Source organism: Phaenicophaeus curvirostris, chromosome 2 (genome assembly GCF_032191515.1).
Source record: "Phaenicophaeus curvirostris isolate KB17595 chromosome 2, BPBGC_Pcur_1.0, whole genome shotgun sequence".
Classification (NCBI taxonomy): Eukaryota; Metazoa; Chordata; class Aves; order Cuculiformes; family Cuculidae; genus Phaenicophaeus; species Phaenicophaeus curvirostris.
This window is the reverse complement of record NC_091393.1, coordinates 98,612,874-98,628,589: the sequence shown is the minus strand read 5'-3', so window position 1 is coordinate 98,628,589 and position 15,716 is coordinate 98,612,874. Positions and strand designations below refer to the sequence as shown.

Below are 15,716 nucleotides of genomic sequence, written 5' to 3'. Positions count from 1 at the left end.
TATCAAAATGAGGAGGAATAATTAGGTAACAATTTAGTGAAGCAATGGTGTGCTTTCTGAATAACCTGCTTCCTGGACATTATACAAAAAAAGTGCACAAATGTATAGTAGTAACCTGTCTTTCTGACAAGCCTGGCATTGTAAATCTCTCTCCTCTCCCTTTTTATTCCCTGTTATAGACAAGTATTTTTAAAAGAAAAATTATAGGAAACTTTGTTCTATGATAAAAATATTTCATAGGAAAGATTTTAAAATCTGCCATTTTAAACTTGCTAATGAAGCATCTTTTAAAGATTATGCTGTAGTTCATTAATCTGTAATACTGGATCTATGTGTCACTACACAAAAGTAGATAATTATGCTTATTTCATTAGCAAGTAGAAGTAATCTCTACCTATTACCTTAATTATGTATAATACAATTCTTATTCTTACAAAAGTTAATGACATTCTATTTCAATAAGTGGATAGCTATCCTAGGCATTACACTTTCCACAAAAAAATTGGAATAGATTTTTTAGAACACGGGAAATAGTTAGACATCTATGCTTCTCCTAAGTGAAGTAAAAGTCATCTAGATGTTTCTCCTTTTTGACAAAAACATTGCAGAGTTATATGAGAAGGTTTTCAAACCTTAAGGTGAATAATAAACCAAAAATATGCTATAGATCTAAAAGTCCATTTTTATTTAGACATAAAAATATGCGCTGCATCCTGCCTTCCAGTGAACAAACTCTTCCTTGTTAACAGACAGGAATTTACAGGCCTGGGCTGAGAGAAATGCACAGGTACACATCCACTGATCATCTATGCGGAAAAATTTAGGAAAATATTCCATTTCAGCCCTATAACTAAAAACTACTAAATATGGCCTTCTTTTCCGTGGGGTCTCACTAGCACTATTACTGGTCTTCCCCCTACCAAAGACACCCCAGTATGCCATAGGGTATTTGGCCTTTAAGGGACTTTTCTGTTCCAGAAATTCGTGTAGTTTTGTGAATGTTAGCAGCAAAACTCAGCTTCCTGGAGCACCTGCTCTGGTGAATGTGTGTTGGGGTATCTTTTTAATTTTTTTATTTTATTTTACCCTATGACTTGAGTAGTCTTAAGTTTATGTAGTGCTGTTTTTAGTGGGCAAATATCATTCTGACCTGCCCATAAAGCATCTGCTTTTTTCTCCGCTGCTGTGGTGTGGGCACCAACTCATTTACGACTTCCCAGGCAGTGATTTGTTTAGGAACATAGAAAAGAGCTGCATTTCTACATTTGAAATGCAGCCAGCCACATAGTCCAACAACTGGTTTGTAGTGGGAGGCAGCAGGGACGTTAAAACATCTTGTCGCCTCTGTGGCAGTAGTGGTGTGGCCTTAATTAGTTTTGTGCCAGAAGGTGTCCAATGTTACCCTTACCAAACCTGGGCTCCAGGGAGCCTCTCTCACTCTCCCCAAGTGGCCTGCACTGGAGTCCTTCAGCTATATGGGTTTATATTTTTGCATGTTTTTATTTCCTGGCCTAGGAAGAGGCTGATTTATCACCTACTCTTTATTATTTCTAAGACAATTTTCTATTAATATAGTATATTTTAACACACTCTTTCAGAACCTCTGACCTTTATCTTGGTTACATAATAGCCAAGATCTTAAAAGCTACTTAGTACCAATCTGCCTGACCCTTCCAATTAAATTTGAAAAGCCAAAGCAAATAATTAACCATTAATCAACTTGAGATTTTATCAAGGGTGTTCTGTCTCAGAAATCTGGCTCTTATGTTGGTATCAAGTGCAGCACTTTTGGGTCTTATGTCGGTAGTTGATGAGAGCCTGTCTTTGTTCATTCAGTGGGCAAATGAGTGTGCTACTAACTATGTCCAAGCAAATTCTGTTCATATCAACTTGTGTAAGAAGGTGCTCTACGAGTCTTAGGATTTCTTTATTCTTTCTGGCTCTACTGCATTTTTCTTATATAGCATCAAGCAACTCAATTGTAGTCACATTTTGAAGTTTAGGTTTGCAATTGCATAAGCTGTCTGTGGAAATGTTATGACTACACGCAGAAAACTGGCCACATAGAAGAAAAATTTCCAGTTTGTTTTGTTGTGAGGACACTTCAACCTGCAATCAAAACAAGTGATACTATGAGGAGGGCAGTCAGTTACAAGGCAGAGCCAAGCACCTTGGTTACATGAAAATCTGGCCTCTAATCTGGTGCTTGACCCCACAGCTGAAATGGGGATGGCAGTAGTGCATTCCTAGCTCCTCCTTACATACCTTTTCAGAGAGTTGAGAAAGCAGCAAGGGATTTCCTGGGGTTCTCACAAATCAGGTAGCTGATGACAGAATTTGTGTTATGCAAGTCTGAGCTGTTCCGGTTTTTGTACAAAATGTAGTTTCCTGCTTTGACAATAGTTGTGAATTTGTGTTAATCTAGCTCTAGTATTTCTCATTCTACTCAGTCAAATTAACGCTTTGAAGTTCAGATTCGTGTGCCATGAGGACACTTTAAACACAAACACAACTACCTAGAGGAGTTGTAGTTAACACTGGCAGAACTTTTGGCAGAAGAGATCCCTCATATTTCAGTGCAGATATATTCTCCAGAAATAAAAAAAATAGAAAGAAGAGAAAAAAGAAGTGGAAAACTGTAAGTGCATGCCTTTAAGACAGAAAGCAAATAAAACAGAGGAGAAACAAAAGGGATAAATTAACAGGTAAATATTAGCAAAAAATCTCTTTGGTTGCGAAACCCAAAGAGTTTATGGTGGCTTAATACAAGATATTTTCTTATTTATTCTTTTTCCAAAGGTGTAAGTGGCTCTTGAATTCAGGAAGGGAGGGCAGTGTTATAGCTAGTACAGAGCAGGATGGAAGGCATGTTATCCACTAAGGTTTTACTCTCCTTGAAGCCTCTCGATGCTATCAGAGACAAGATTTTTGCACCAGATAGGTGGGCCACAGCCTAATCCAGTTTGGTGTGTATTTCCCGGTGACGCATACAGACGCTGCCACAGGGAGGAGACTGGTATATCTTGCTTCTAGCATGCTGTGTCTGCATTTGCCTTCTCTGATTTGAGAAAGCCAAGTCTGACTTGCCAACTGTGGACAGGAAGCTTTCCTGAGTGATTGCTCTTTACTTTCACAGCGATATGTATTTATTGAAGGGCAGGGAGGGGAGTCTCAGGCTGTTACTGCGGCTGTAGTAATGACTACTCCCACTGATACATTCTAAACGATACTTAAAGCTGTGATTTCAGGGAAATTACTCTAAAGATGCTTTTGCTGTTCAGAGCTGTGCCAGCAGTCAGGAACTTTCCAAAGATTAGCTTTCACTAGAATGAAAACCACCTTCTACAATCCTACAGTTATTGTTTCGATCAACAAAACCCTTGTGTTGTTTTCCCTTTCTTGCTTTAGGGATCTGCAAGGAGGGACAGCATTGGAGCTAGCCACTAGAGTCACCCACCAAAGGGCAGTGACCAGAAAAGTTCCCAGTGGGGAGAAAGCAAGAGAGGAGGAGGTGAATGCTGGAGATGTGGTTGCCTGAGAGGCTGAAAAGCCATAGGTAGCCACAGAGTCTGCATGAACTTATATGAGAGTGCAAAATGGGATAAACTGAAAATGAGAGTGGCAAGTGCATAGCAAAGGAAAGAAGAATGTGATGAGTAATAGTAGCCTGTTTATTTTAGTGAAAAAGGATTCAGCTGACATCGCGCAGGAGATTTCCAGCCCACACAGAGGAATGGTGATGACATCCCCAGCATTGCTATGTAAGGATGAGGGGTGGAGACACTGTGTCTCCCTGCAAGGAGGCACTGAGTGCTCCTGGGAGAGGGCAGAGGCCCCTCCAGGAGCCTGGCGTCCCACCTGCACTGGAAGCAGTATGACACACAGCTGCCCGCCCACGTCCAGGCTCACTTAGACCCAACGACAGTTTTTGCTGATGGTATGTCTGTTGAAATAACTCTGATGGATCCCAAACAAGGATTATGCAGGTCTATATTAAATTCTACGAGAAATGTAAGAGATCCACTGTCCTCACTTAGGAAACTTTATCCTCTATATCTAGACAATATGCCATAGGGAGAAAGGGGAAACTGAGACAAGGATAGATTTGTCTGTGCCTTGGGTAATTAATCAAGTGAAATACTCAACACTGCCTGTTGGGCTGGTGAACGGTCATTAGGCATTACCACTGAAAAGCCTGGGCTGGTGATGGTCAAACAAGGAAGGACAGTTATTTCACCGGTAACAGGTTATTCAAGCTGGATTCGTTCAGCTCTTCGTCTGAATGTCCCAGTGTTTCACAGTCTAACTATATTTAATGGGCAAGTATTTTGATATCCAGAAACCACCTGGCATTGCAGTGCTGTTTTTCCTGGCATTCATTAAATCTTGCTTTCTGGAAAGCCTAAATACAACACAGAGAAAGCACTACGTCTTCACTTTGAATAACAGAAGCAGCCTTTTGGAGCAGGAAGATTAAAGGTAAAAGATTTTCTCTTCCTCCCAATTTTGCCTTTCCACATAAGGCACTACAAGCACAGAGTAAAAAGGTCAGGAAAATTAATTCGTCCCTAAACAAATTGCATGTTAACAGTTACAGGCCTAAGAAAGGTTCACAAATGCATTTTTTTCAGAATGAGACATCAAAAACAAAGGAGAGGGCCCTGATCTTTCAAACAGACATGGCCTTAGCCTTTACTCCTGCAGCACTGTCATGTGTAAAGTCAGGCAAGCTCATCCATCAGAGAGGTTCTTTGTATCTGCAGTCTTGTGTTCCATGCTAGTTTGGATAGATCAGCTATTCACATCTATGTATTTTTTAAACAGTTCTATTAAACGGAGTTATATCCATTTAACTTCTCTCTATTCTCTCTCCTTTCTGTCTTTTCATGTGGTTGTATGTTAGAACAACTGAAATTTCCAGCCACACTTTTAGATCAGAAGGCTGGGAAACTGACTTTCCTGAAGTCTAGAACTGATCTGGACTGACATGTAGAGAAAATACTGGATTGAAAGACACTGTGTGATTCAGAAAAGGGTTTCAGAGGTCCCAAAAGTGTTTAGATGACAATGATATCAGTCGAGAATTAATTCATTGGAGAAAAGAGGGCTCCCAGATTTTACTTTGAGTGACTGAGTGAGCTTTCTGTCATCCTGGGGAGTCCTCTAATGCTCAGAACCCAAAAGGATTTCTGAATATTATCTACTCAAAACAAAGAGAAGGTGAGCAGCTCTCTCCTATGAAATATGCATGGACAGCATATTTCAGGCTGACAGAACACTGGAACAGGCTACCCAGGGAGGTTGTGGAGTTTTCTTCTCTGGAGATATTCAAACCCTGCCCGGATGCCTTCCCATACAACCTGCTGTAGGTGAACCTGCTTTATCAGGGGGGTGGAGTAGATGATCTCCAGAGATCCCTTCCAACCCCAAACATTCTGTGATTCTGTGACTGCAAATGTTCAGCTGGGCTATAAACTCCGCTTTTAAAGCATGAAGGAACTTTTGATTCCTTGATTGCCATCTAGTGGAAACTGTGCTGTCTGCATTGCATTATTCATAACTGCATTTCCACCTTGGAGCTCATTTAGCTGTGCAGATGATTGCATCATTGAAATAAGGGGCAACTTATTGTGCATGTGTTGTGTTTTGTAAGATATATCAAGGTCTCAGTAGGTCAAGATGGTAAGGTGCAGAGTGGTACAGGTGCTTCTGAGAAATTTAACTTTCACAAAGATCAGTAAATGGTACTAGCAAGAGGTGAGGTACCAGAGTCAAAAGGTACCTGGCCATCTCTCAAGTCACGAGTTATTCATGATAGACAGTTACAAAAATGAGAGTGGCAAGCACAAGGCAAAGGAAAGAACAATGTGATAAGCATAGTAGGAGCCTGTTTATTTTAGTTAAAAAGGATTCAGGTGACATCATGCAAGTACCAGAGTGGAAGAAAGGGCTCACATCATAACATGGCTGTCTCTCAGGTCACAGCTTATTCATGATGGACAGTTATGGTGCAAATTTCCCAGTTCCAGTAAGGTGGAAATCAAGACATAGGCCAATATTAATATAGCTAAGGTGTGTTTTCTACAGTTGAGATGAATGTATTTTGAAGATAACTATTTTAGAAGGTTATAATAACTACATTAAGATGTGTTTCTGAAAAAGTGGGGATATATTGTTAAAAAATGCCATTGGTTTTGTCAAGTCACAATTTGAGATGATTTGTTGTGTTCCTCAGGATATTACAAGTCTCAAAGATGTTCTTTGAAAACATTTTGAGAGGCCAATCCAGATTCCTGAAAAGTAACAAATTATTAATTTTTGAGAGTATTAATTCATGTGCAGACACCAGAATGCTGGTTAGATGTCAACTTTACATTGAGAGCCATATTTGGTCTGGGCCTCATTCCTGTGATGTTTTTTATTGCTTCTTCCCTGTTTTTCAAAACTTCAGTGGCTTTCTGTCAAGAATTTTATTAGATTACCCACAGTCATTCCTTGAAAAAGCAACTAAGTTTCTAGTATTTTTCCAGGCTTCCTTATATTGAAGTCTCACCAGTGCTGAGTATTTTGGCACTGAATTAGTTTATCCATGCCATGTGCTTGTATCCACTTCTCTCCCTTTCTCATCAGCAATCTTTCAATCACTTTCTTTCCTGAGAAGGACAAGATTTCTCTTGCTACCACCCTGACATACTTCACTCAGCCTGATCCAAACCTTTGCTGAAGCAGTGCATGTTATTCATGACTCCATGGTGATGTTGGAAAGCAACTAGTAGCATGGAGAACTGCTGACAATTAGCCTCAGTACTTAAGCAAAGTGGTTTCCTTTTGCATTGAAATAAAAATGTATGCTAAGAATTTCTGTAATTTCCCAGATAAAGTGCATAACTGGAAGCTTTTTGTAAGTCTCCTTGTCACTGGATTGCATTAAGGCAAATTAAATCAATCATTGGGTCTTTCCTACTAAGAAAGGAAGTTTATCTTTAGGACACATTTTCTTAATGTTGTCTTTTTCTGTACAGGAAAAAGAAAGCTCCCAGTAGAAAATTCTTTAGTAAAATCTTTGTTAATGTTTAGCTTCCTCCTTTCTTCTTATTTTTAAATAAAGATATGCAAAGCCTTGAGAAGTTGCTGAGGGATGCAATAATATATGGACAGCCTCGAAGCCACAGAGCATGGAGAAAAATTATCATCCTTGTGGAGGGCATTTACAGGTATGTATGTTTTTCAGAAAAATAAATACTCTACCATTTCTGAAGGCAGAATGTTATAGTGAATGAAGTGGACATTGACTTTATGTATCTGAGAGAAATATTGATGATAGTGGAAGTTAGAATAACATTCTGTAATCTTACAAATAGGTTTATATCCATTACATTAGCCTGAATGCTGGTGTACCTTGCTCCAGTTAGGTCCTGTGCATCGCTCTAAATGTTGATTTGGCAAATGACAGTGGAGTGGGAGATGTACTGTGAGAGCAAGACAGAGCATCAGCTGGTGTATTTTGTTACAGATGGGATAAAATTCGTGGAGCTACAGTAGGTGAGAAGTTTTGCTAAGTGAGTAAGCTGAGTATTCTAGAGTTGTTTGTTATGCATGGTCAGATCAAAAGACAGCTATGCAGAACCAATTAAGTTCAGCATACTCAGTTCTAACCCAGCTGTTGGAATCTAAAAACTCAAACTAAACACAGGCCAAGTGATATCACACCATTTTTCTCATGGATCTAAAGGACTCACATTTTAACAGGAAAAAGTGATAAAAGACAGGCTTTCAAATAATTATATACTGCTATTTCATGTAGCCTTATTCCCTGGAGGAATTTGAATGAGAGAACTGGCTTTGAGAATACATCAGATAGTATCAGAATCAAAAATACCATATAATTATAGAGCATCCTAGTAAGACAGCTCTGGTTCACTAATATGATGTATCTTAGCCAGAAGGACAAACCACGACCAGAGTTGAGCAGCAAAGCAGAGGCACCAGGCAGGCTCACGGTTGTAAGTTAGATCTTGGCAACTACTCAAGTCAGGAGAAGATTTCTGGGAGGCAGTCACAGGGCTGGTTGATGGCATGGAGAGGGAGCCACCCGTGGACAAGGAGCAGGGAGAGGTGGAGATCGTGAAGATGAGGAAAGGGCTGAAGAAGCAGTATCTGGACAGTAAAAGAGTTTGCAGGGATGTAGGCAAGGCTGTTGAGACCGTGACAAAAGAAGCAGGAAGAGTAGGAGAAGGACAGGTTTAGGAGTAGCAACACTTGCACCAGAGCGCAAGGAACCAGAACCACTCATTTACAGGATATAATGGTTTCATGGTTTATGAAATCAACATTAAACTTTCTGTTTAGGGAGCAAGTGATGTGTTGCTGAAATACAAACAGTCTGGATGGCAGTCATTTATGCCATTTTATTGAGAAATGCTAGCATAGTTGAGCTGCTTGCATTTTTTCATAAGAAATCTTTTATAATCTCATGTCATCACAACATCATAGTTGTCAGTGCTTTCTGTTTACCTAACATTTTCCATCTGCAAAGAGAACAAATCAGTCTTTATCTAAACACCTGTCACTCAGAGCTGAAACAGGTCAGCAGCAGATCAGCTGATCCAAAGCAGGCTGACCATCTCCTTTCAACCAGAGTAAACAGAGCAAAACTGCAAATAAACATAGCTTGGCACTACTAGAAAAAAGCTCAGATTTAAGGACTTTGATCATGCAGAAATTAAGTGGACCACCAAGATTTTACTGACAAATACTCCCATCAGTCACATGGCCTGCAGAAATTGCTCCAGCTGCTGAGCTTTGTTCACTTTTATATCCTTTACCTTGGATATTGACTACCAGGGAGCAAGAAAGTAGATTGGTGACACAGAAGCATAGATTGGTCCAAGCACTAGGACCAACCCACTGTTAGATATTTGCAGCAATGATAACTATAATTATATTCCCAGATGTGTATTTGATATAGAGTTCTCTTTTCCTCTAGTTTTGCAGTTGATTTGCAAAGGATGTTTCATTCTCAAAAGTTAGATCTTTCTGTTGGAATGCAAAATAAAACATGTTAAACCTCAGAGAACCTAACCAAAAAGGAACTATAAAGTTCCTTCAGCTCCATTAGAGCTAAATAACGTTAAGACCGCTCATGCCCTGAGTGTATATGCTTGTGAAAGGCATAAAGTAAAAGAAAAACAAAGCTCAGCTCTCTAACAGTGTCTCATTGGAAAATAGCCCTAGCAGTAGCTAGGTTGGTTGGTTAGCTGTTTCCACAGTCTAAGCAGATCAGAAATTGAAGATTGGGGTTTGGTTGAAAAGCAAGTCTGCTCTGACTCGAGTGAGAATACCACCACACCCTGTGGCGTTGTGTGCCATTGCTGCCAACCCGAGATGCACGCAGCTGATCTGTCCTTATACCATTGCTGAGAACAGACTCATATACCGCATAGTCTAACCCAGCAAGTAGCTAATAGCATTTCATATGTCCAAGAAAAGCTGCAGAAAGACATATTAGAAATACTCTTGCTTTTTGTGTTTTCTTTCCTTTCTTGGCCCACGATTTTTGAAAGAGACTAAAACTTTCCAATGCCACATTGGCTAACATTAGTTTTGTTGAAAATTTACCAGATGCCAAATTGAAATTCATCTAGAGGGTTTAAGAGGAGGTACGCTGTTGTTAATGTAGTCTTTTTACTATAACTAATACTGCCTTTTTTTTTCTTAAAGGACTTACGTTAGGCTTCAGGGACAACTAATACAGAATTTAAATAACTTGGTCAAAGCCATTATCCAAGTTAAGACATCTTGACTTGCAAGTTTGGCTTGGCAAAATTTTACAGAAATGCTTTTTCCAGAGATGCAAAAGAAACACCAAGCTTCCTTTCTTTGAAAAAATACTGTTATATGGGACACAATAGTCTCGGTATGGTGAAGTTGATGGCATGGAAAAAAAATTGCCTTCTATTTCCATTAGGAATATGTTAAAGTGTTTACATTGTGCATAAGCCCAGACTTACCAGCTGGCAAAATTTGAAAAGGGTCATTATTAGCCAACACGAGCATTTTTGGAAATCAGGCTTGGTTCTGAAACCATAAGCAGTAGTTTCTGGTTGGTTACAACAGAAGGCAGAATTGGCCCCTTGTCTTGGGAAGCACTCAAGCTTCGTGTCAAATAAATAGCAATAAGTACATGTTTGTTTGCTTTTTAATGCCTCCATTACCTTAAAAACAGGAAAAAAAAAGAATCAAAAGTAAGTGCAACTACTAGTGAAAGCTGATTCTGAACTTGGACTAACGTAGGAGCAAAGATATTCCATTTGCATTCCAAACTGAAAGAGATCATCTAGCCATCAATCTTCAGCACAAAAAAGCATGAACGAGTTTTGGCAGTGTCCAGGGCACAAGTTATACTGACTTGCTAAATCATATTTCTATTATTTAAATTCCAGATGATGTTTTCCTTGGCTTCTACCATTTCCAGTTTAGGATTAGTCTGTTACTGTGTTCTTACACGATTTGTGGTATGCTTGGACTCTCTTGCACACAAATGTACCTGGGAGTCAGATAGGCCAAGGTCCATGGGAGTAGTTATGGGGCACCAAAAACTGATCAAAACAGATTGCTTTTCCTTTGGTTTTGCCTTGCTTTTAACTTAATTAGGTTATTTTCCCTTCCAGCTCAGAAAACAGTTCTCTGATCAGTTAGATATTGTCCAGTGCCTTTTCACGTGCATTAAAAGTTTTTTGTTATTCAATGCCAATACCACAGGAAATTTATCAGGATTATATTTATTTCCTGGGATTAAGTGGCTGGACTTCCAGAAAAGAATAGGGTAACATTTAATGTCTTTGGCCAGGGAGCAGCATTGAAGTTTAGCTTTTCTATCATTTCAGTGTATGGTGTTGCATTTGGGCACCAGGTTGGAAGGTTTCCTTAAAACTACTGTTTGAAACTACAAAACGAAGATTATTGAATGAATGTGCAAGGTTTATGTAAGAAAATGATAGTTAAAATAAGCATTGAAATTGACTACACACGTCCTGGGAGTAACAGGTCAGGAAAAGAGGGGTTTCATCAATTACAAACTAGCCTGCGAGGGGAACAGATAAGTTTTCAAATTTTGAAAGAGTAGTGGTACTAAAGGGCCTGTTTGCAGACATTTAGAATCATAGAATCACCAGGTTGGAAGAGACCCACTGGATCGTCAGGTCCAACCATTCCTATCAAACACTAAACCATGCCCCTCAGCACCTCGTCCACCCGTGCCTTAAACACCTCCAGGGAAGGTGACTCAACCACCTCCCTGGGCAGCCTGTTCCAGTGCCCAATGACCCTTGCTGTGAAAAATTTTTTCCTAATGTCTAGCCTAAATCTCCCCTGGTGGAGCTTGAGGCCATTCCCTCTCATCCTGTCCCCTGTCACTTGGGAGAAGAGGCCAGCATTATGTTGGAGATAGCACATTGAGTATTGGTAAATTAATTTTCCTGACAGAAAATAATTGAAACTGTGTTACTATAGTAGGGTGTAGAAAAGTCTTTTCCTGAGAAGTTTCAAAATAAAATGAAGAAACAGGGTCAGTATCCTGTTTAGAGCTAATCTGTGTTCAAAGCAAAGAGACCAGCCCAAGCGCACACCTCCTGTCTCTCAAAGCATGAGGCTCCACAATCTATCACCTGCATCAGAAAGAATCACAGTGGCTTGGTAGGTTTCAAATCAAGCTTCAAAATTCAATCATCCAAAAATTTTGAATAATTGCCTCACATAGAATCATAGAATGGTTTGGGTTGGAAGGGACCACGAAAATCATCTATTTCCAAGCCCCCTGACATGGGCAGGAGCACCTTCCATTGGATCAGGTTCCTCGAAGTCCCACCCAGCCTGGCCTTGCACACTTCCAGGGATGGAGCATCCACAACTTCTCTGGGTAACCTGTTCCAGTGCCTCACCACTCTCACAGTAAAAAAATTCCTTCCTGATATTTATTTAAAATCTCCCCTCTCTCAGCTTAAAAACATTACTCCTTGTCCTATCGCTGCACTCCCCAATAAAGAGCCCTTCTCCAGCTTTCCTGTAGGCCCCCTTCAGGTACTGGAAGGTCACTGCTATAAAGATCTCCCCACAGCCTTCCCTTCTCCAGGCTGAACAAGCCCAACTCTCTCAGCCTGTCCTTGTACGGGAGGTGCTCCAGCCCTTTGATCATCTTCATGGCCCTCCTCTGGATTCACTCTGGATGTTTGAACATCTGAAAGCAGATGCAAACGGAGTGTGCACTGAAGCACGATTTGTGCCTGTCTGGTGGACAGAGGAGATAAGGGTCAGCTGCAATCTAGAAGCTTTGTATTTCTACCACCAAGCTAATAATTTTTGCCACAAGACAGGATGTAACACCACGTAATGAGAATGTCTGACTTGGGTAGAGCCAGCTCATGCTCATCTGCATATGGCTTTTTCGATGTGCCCTATCTGCTTGAGCAGACCTGGAAACAGATCAATGGATTTGTAGAAATGATATAACCAGCCTGAGACAGAATGATTACAGTTCACTTCTGGCTCCGGTTTAAACTCAGTCGACATCAGGATTTGGTAAACTTTTCATCTGCGCTACCCAATAGGTTACGTGAAGCGAGCTTTATCTTGTATCAATTCTAAACAGTGAGTGCTCATATCACAAACCAGGGTAAAAACCCAGGGTCAAAAGAGGAATCAAGAGCAGAGTAGGCAGCAAAACAGCTCTCATCTCTGCCATCACGAGGGCTGAAGCCTTTTTGAATGCCAAATCCGAATAAGTACGCCAAACCAGCAGCACTTTATCTAGTCCATGGACACTTCAAGGCTGCATTAGGATCTCTATCAACTAATATAACATTTATGTTAGTCAACATCTTTCAAGAGCAGTAAATCAACACTGAAATTGAATACAAGTGCCTTGTTCTGCTAAACAGCTTAGAGTTCAAAGATAAATCTCTCACTTATAGCAGTAAGAAAAATGTTCATTAAATCCTCTTAATGGTTAAATCTTGCAAACAGCCATGTACCAGCTCTGTATATTCTTGGATTCAGCAACAACTTTGCTTCCATTCCACAAATAAGCAGCAAATCAAGCCCTGTATCTTTAATTCAGCATTTTTACTCTTATCTTTTTGAAGAGAAATGCTGTCTTTCCCATCTGAATCTCCACAAGCCACTAAGCTTAATGATGCTAATGATGCCCATGTAAAAGTGGAAAAGCTAATACTGTCCTTCTGTCTATCTTATTCTAGCTGGCCTGCCCAAATACTGCTGGAAGGTAAAGTATAGGATGGCTGTTTCCCTCTGCAGGGGTGCTCCTTGGCACCATTCTCTGACCAGATAGCCAGCCTGCAGGCCAGCCACACACAGCCGAAAGCTGCCATCCCCAGCACGTGTGATGCTGCATACTCAAGCACAGCCAGTGGCTCAGTGTAGTTAGTAGTTTTAGCTGACTAATGCTTTGACTCTGGGTTATGTGAGGACTATAGGCTCTACACTTGTGTTCATTAGGAAAATTGCTGTGATGGTTAAAGTTGCTTCTTCCTCAGCTGCCATTTGGGAAAAGTGAGAAAGCCCAGCTGTCAGGAGCTCACAGTACAAGCTCACCCTTCTTTGCTACAAGAAACTGTGGCACTGATATACAGCCCCACAGCTGCCTCTCCTATGGCTGGGCAAGACAGAAGTTGGTGAGATTTACCAACAGTCTCTTGACAGCCAAAAATATCCCTCTGTCATTTTTGGTAGGAGGTATTTAGCACTTAAAGACCTGCTCACTGGAGCTAGCATAAGAGAACATGGTTAACACATTACAAAATTAATACTGAGTGCATCAGAGTATATCTAACCATTGCTGCAGTCATTTCATAAAGGTTTTCAAGGCATAAATATCTGCAAAGCAATACTACTGGTACACCATCTTTATGGGATTAGAGTACATTCCCTGGGCTTTCATTTTGCTATACAGCTCCTCTCTGCCTTCTAACTTACTGACATTATTACCAACAATACATCTCTTCTTATTTCTGCAAATCTCCAACCCTTAATGCAAGTTCAGAATATTTCTGTTTCCCGCGTGGCTGTAAGAAAGTAAAAAGAAAAAGAACAGAAACATTTTTCCTTTTGAGTACTAGGTATCAGGCTTCTTTTCCTAAAAGGTATATATTGGGGGAAACAACTGGCAAGAGTGGAGAAACTGAGCTCCCTTTTCTAATCCCTGATTCTGCCCACTCTGATGACTGAGGCTGCTTTGAGTTATGGCACAGTCTGCATTTCAGGTGGCCTATCTCCTACATGTGTTAGACCCAACTACTTACACCAGAGTAGTTTGCTCTAGCGCTGTTACCCCCAAATATTGCCACGGTAGCTGATGAAGTAAGCAAGGATGACACTGAACAATAATGGTTCCTTATAATTCATTACAATATTTTTTTTGTACTGAATTGTAATGTGCTGTTTTGGGTAAGCACATTCCTTTGCTTTATACCTTTGCTTCTCTTTTCTGGCATGCTAAAAATTTGTAAATTTTTCAAGATGTTTTGATTGTTTGAATTTTAAAGTGGTTTGACTGTTTTATACTTATCTGCAAATGGGAAAGTGTCACAATTTTCCTTGAACTGTAAATACAAATCAAGGTCCCAGAAGACCTTTCATGGAATAAGGCAGTTAATACCTTTATTTTCTGTCTGTATCTTAAAGAGAGTACAGGATTTGTTGTTCAACCATGATTCTTTCCATCTGCAGCATGGAAGGGTCTATTGTACGCCTGCCAGAGATAGTCTCCTTGAAGAAGAAATACAAAGCCTACCTCTACTTGGACGAAGCTCACAGCATTGGTGCAGTGGGTGCAACAGGCCGAGGAGTTGTAGAATACTTCGGTATGAATCCTGACGATGTTGATGTATTAATGGGAACATTCACAAAGAGCTTTGGCGCAGCTGGAGGATATATAGCTGGCAAAAAGGTAAAAAGAAAGCACAAACATTTAAACATTGGGGTGGGAATTACCTTCTTATTATGTATCATCTATTTCATTATCTTTTCACTTTGCAGGAGCACTATTCTAAAATTAGTACCATTTTTGTCTGCACCCCAAATAATATGAAACAGTCAGACTTTCTTATTTTTGTCTCTTGTTCATGTTATGTAATTTGCTAGGGTTGTGTATTTCTGTGCCACACAGATGATTGTTGTTTTTCTTGGAAGTGTTTAGACATATGGTTGGCTAAATATACTTCACTACATTTATTTGCATGCAGATTGCTCATTACTTTCTTTCATATTTGTAAACAGTGTGTGGAGCAATATTGAGAGATCAATGCCATAGTTTCATGCACTGGTAATAAAATTCCTAAACAGTTGTGGATTTGGCATAGTTGCATTTTTTAGGAGGATGAAGAAAGAGGGTTATTGAGGGCCTTTTGCAATAGTAAAATCCACATCCTCTATTACTCTGTGTACATTAACAAAACAACCTCTTGCCAGCAACAGATGTCAACAAAAAGCAGTATTGAGCTTGTTTTAACTGGGGGTGTAGAAGAAAAGAAAGCATAATCAACACCATTGTGAAAATTAATTGGTTTTGTTGCTTGACAGAGATATCAAGTAGCTGCTGATTATTTACCCTTTTCACATCCTGCAGAATGTACTTAAGTAGTTTGCTGAATGAGTAAGAAGCCTGTTTAGAGAGCGCATATGCTTGTTGTCAGTATAACATT

At 40.0% G+C, this 15,716-nt stretch overlaps 1 protein-coding gene across 2 annotated transcripts in view; it reads left to right on the top strand.

Moving 5' to 3' along the window:
* The window catches only part of SPTLC3 (serine palmitoyltransferase long chain base subunit 3), a 78,272-nt gene that overhangs the window by 41,760 nt on the left and 20,796 nt on the right, over positions 1-15,716 (top strand). For both annotated transcript variants that reach the window (XM_069850135.1, XM_069850134.1), the window contains exons 7-8: positions 7,109-7,214; positions 14,743-14,962. In XM_069850135.1, coding sequence (XP_069706236.1) covers positions 7,109-7,214; positions 14,743-14,962 — 326 coding nt within the window. The remainder of the gene's footprint in view (positions 1-7,108; positions 7,215-14,742; positions 14,963-15,716) is intronic.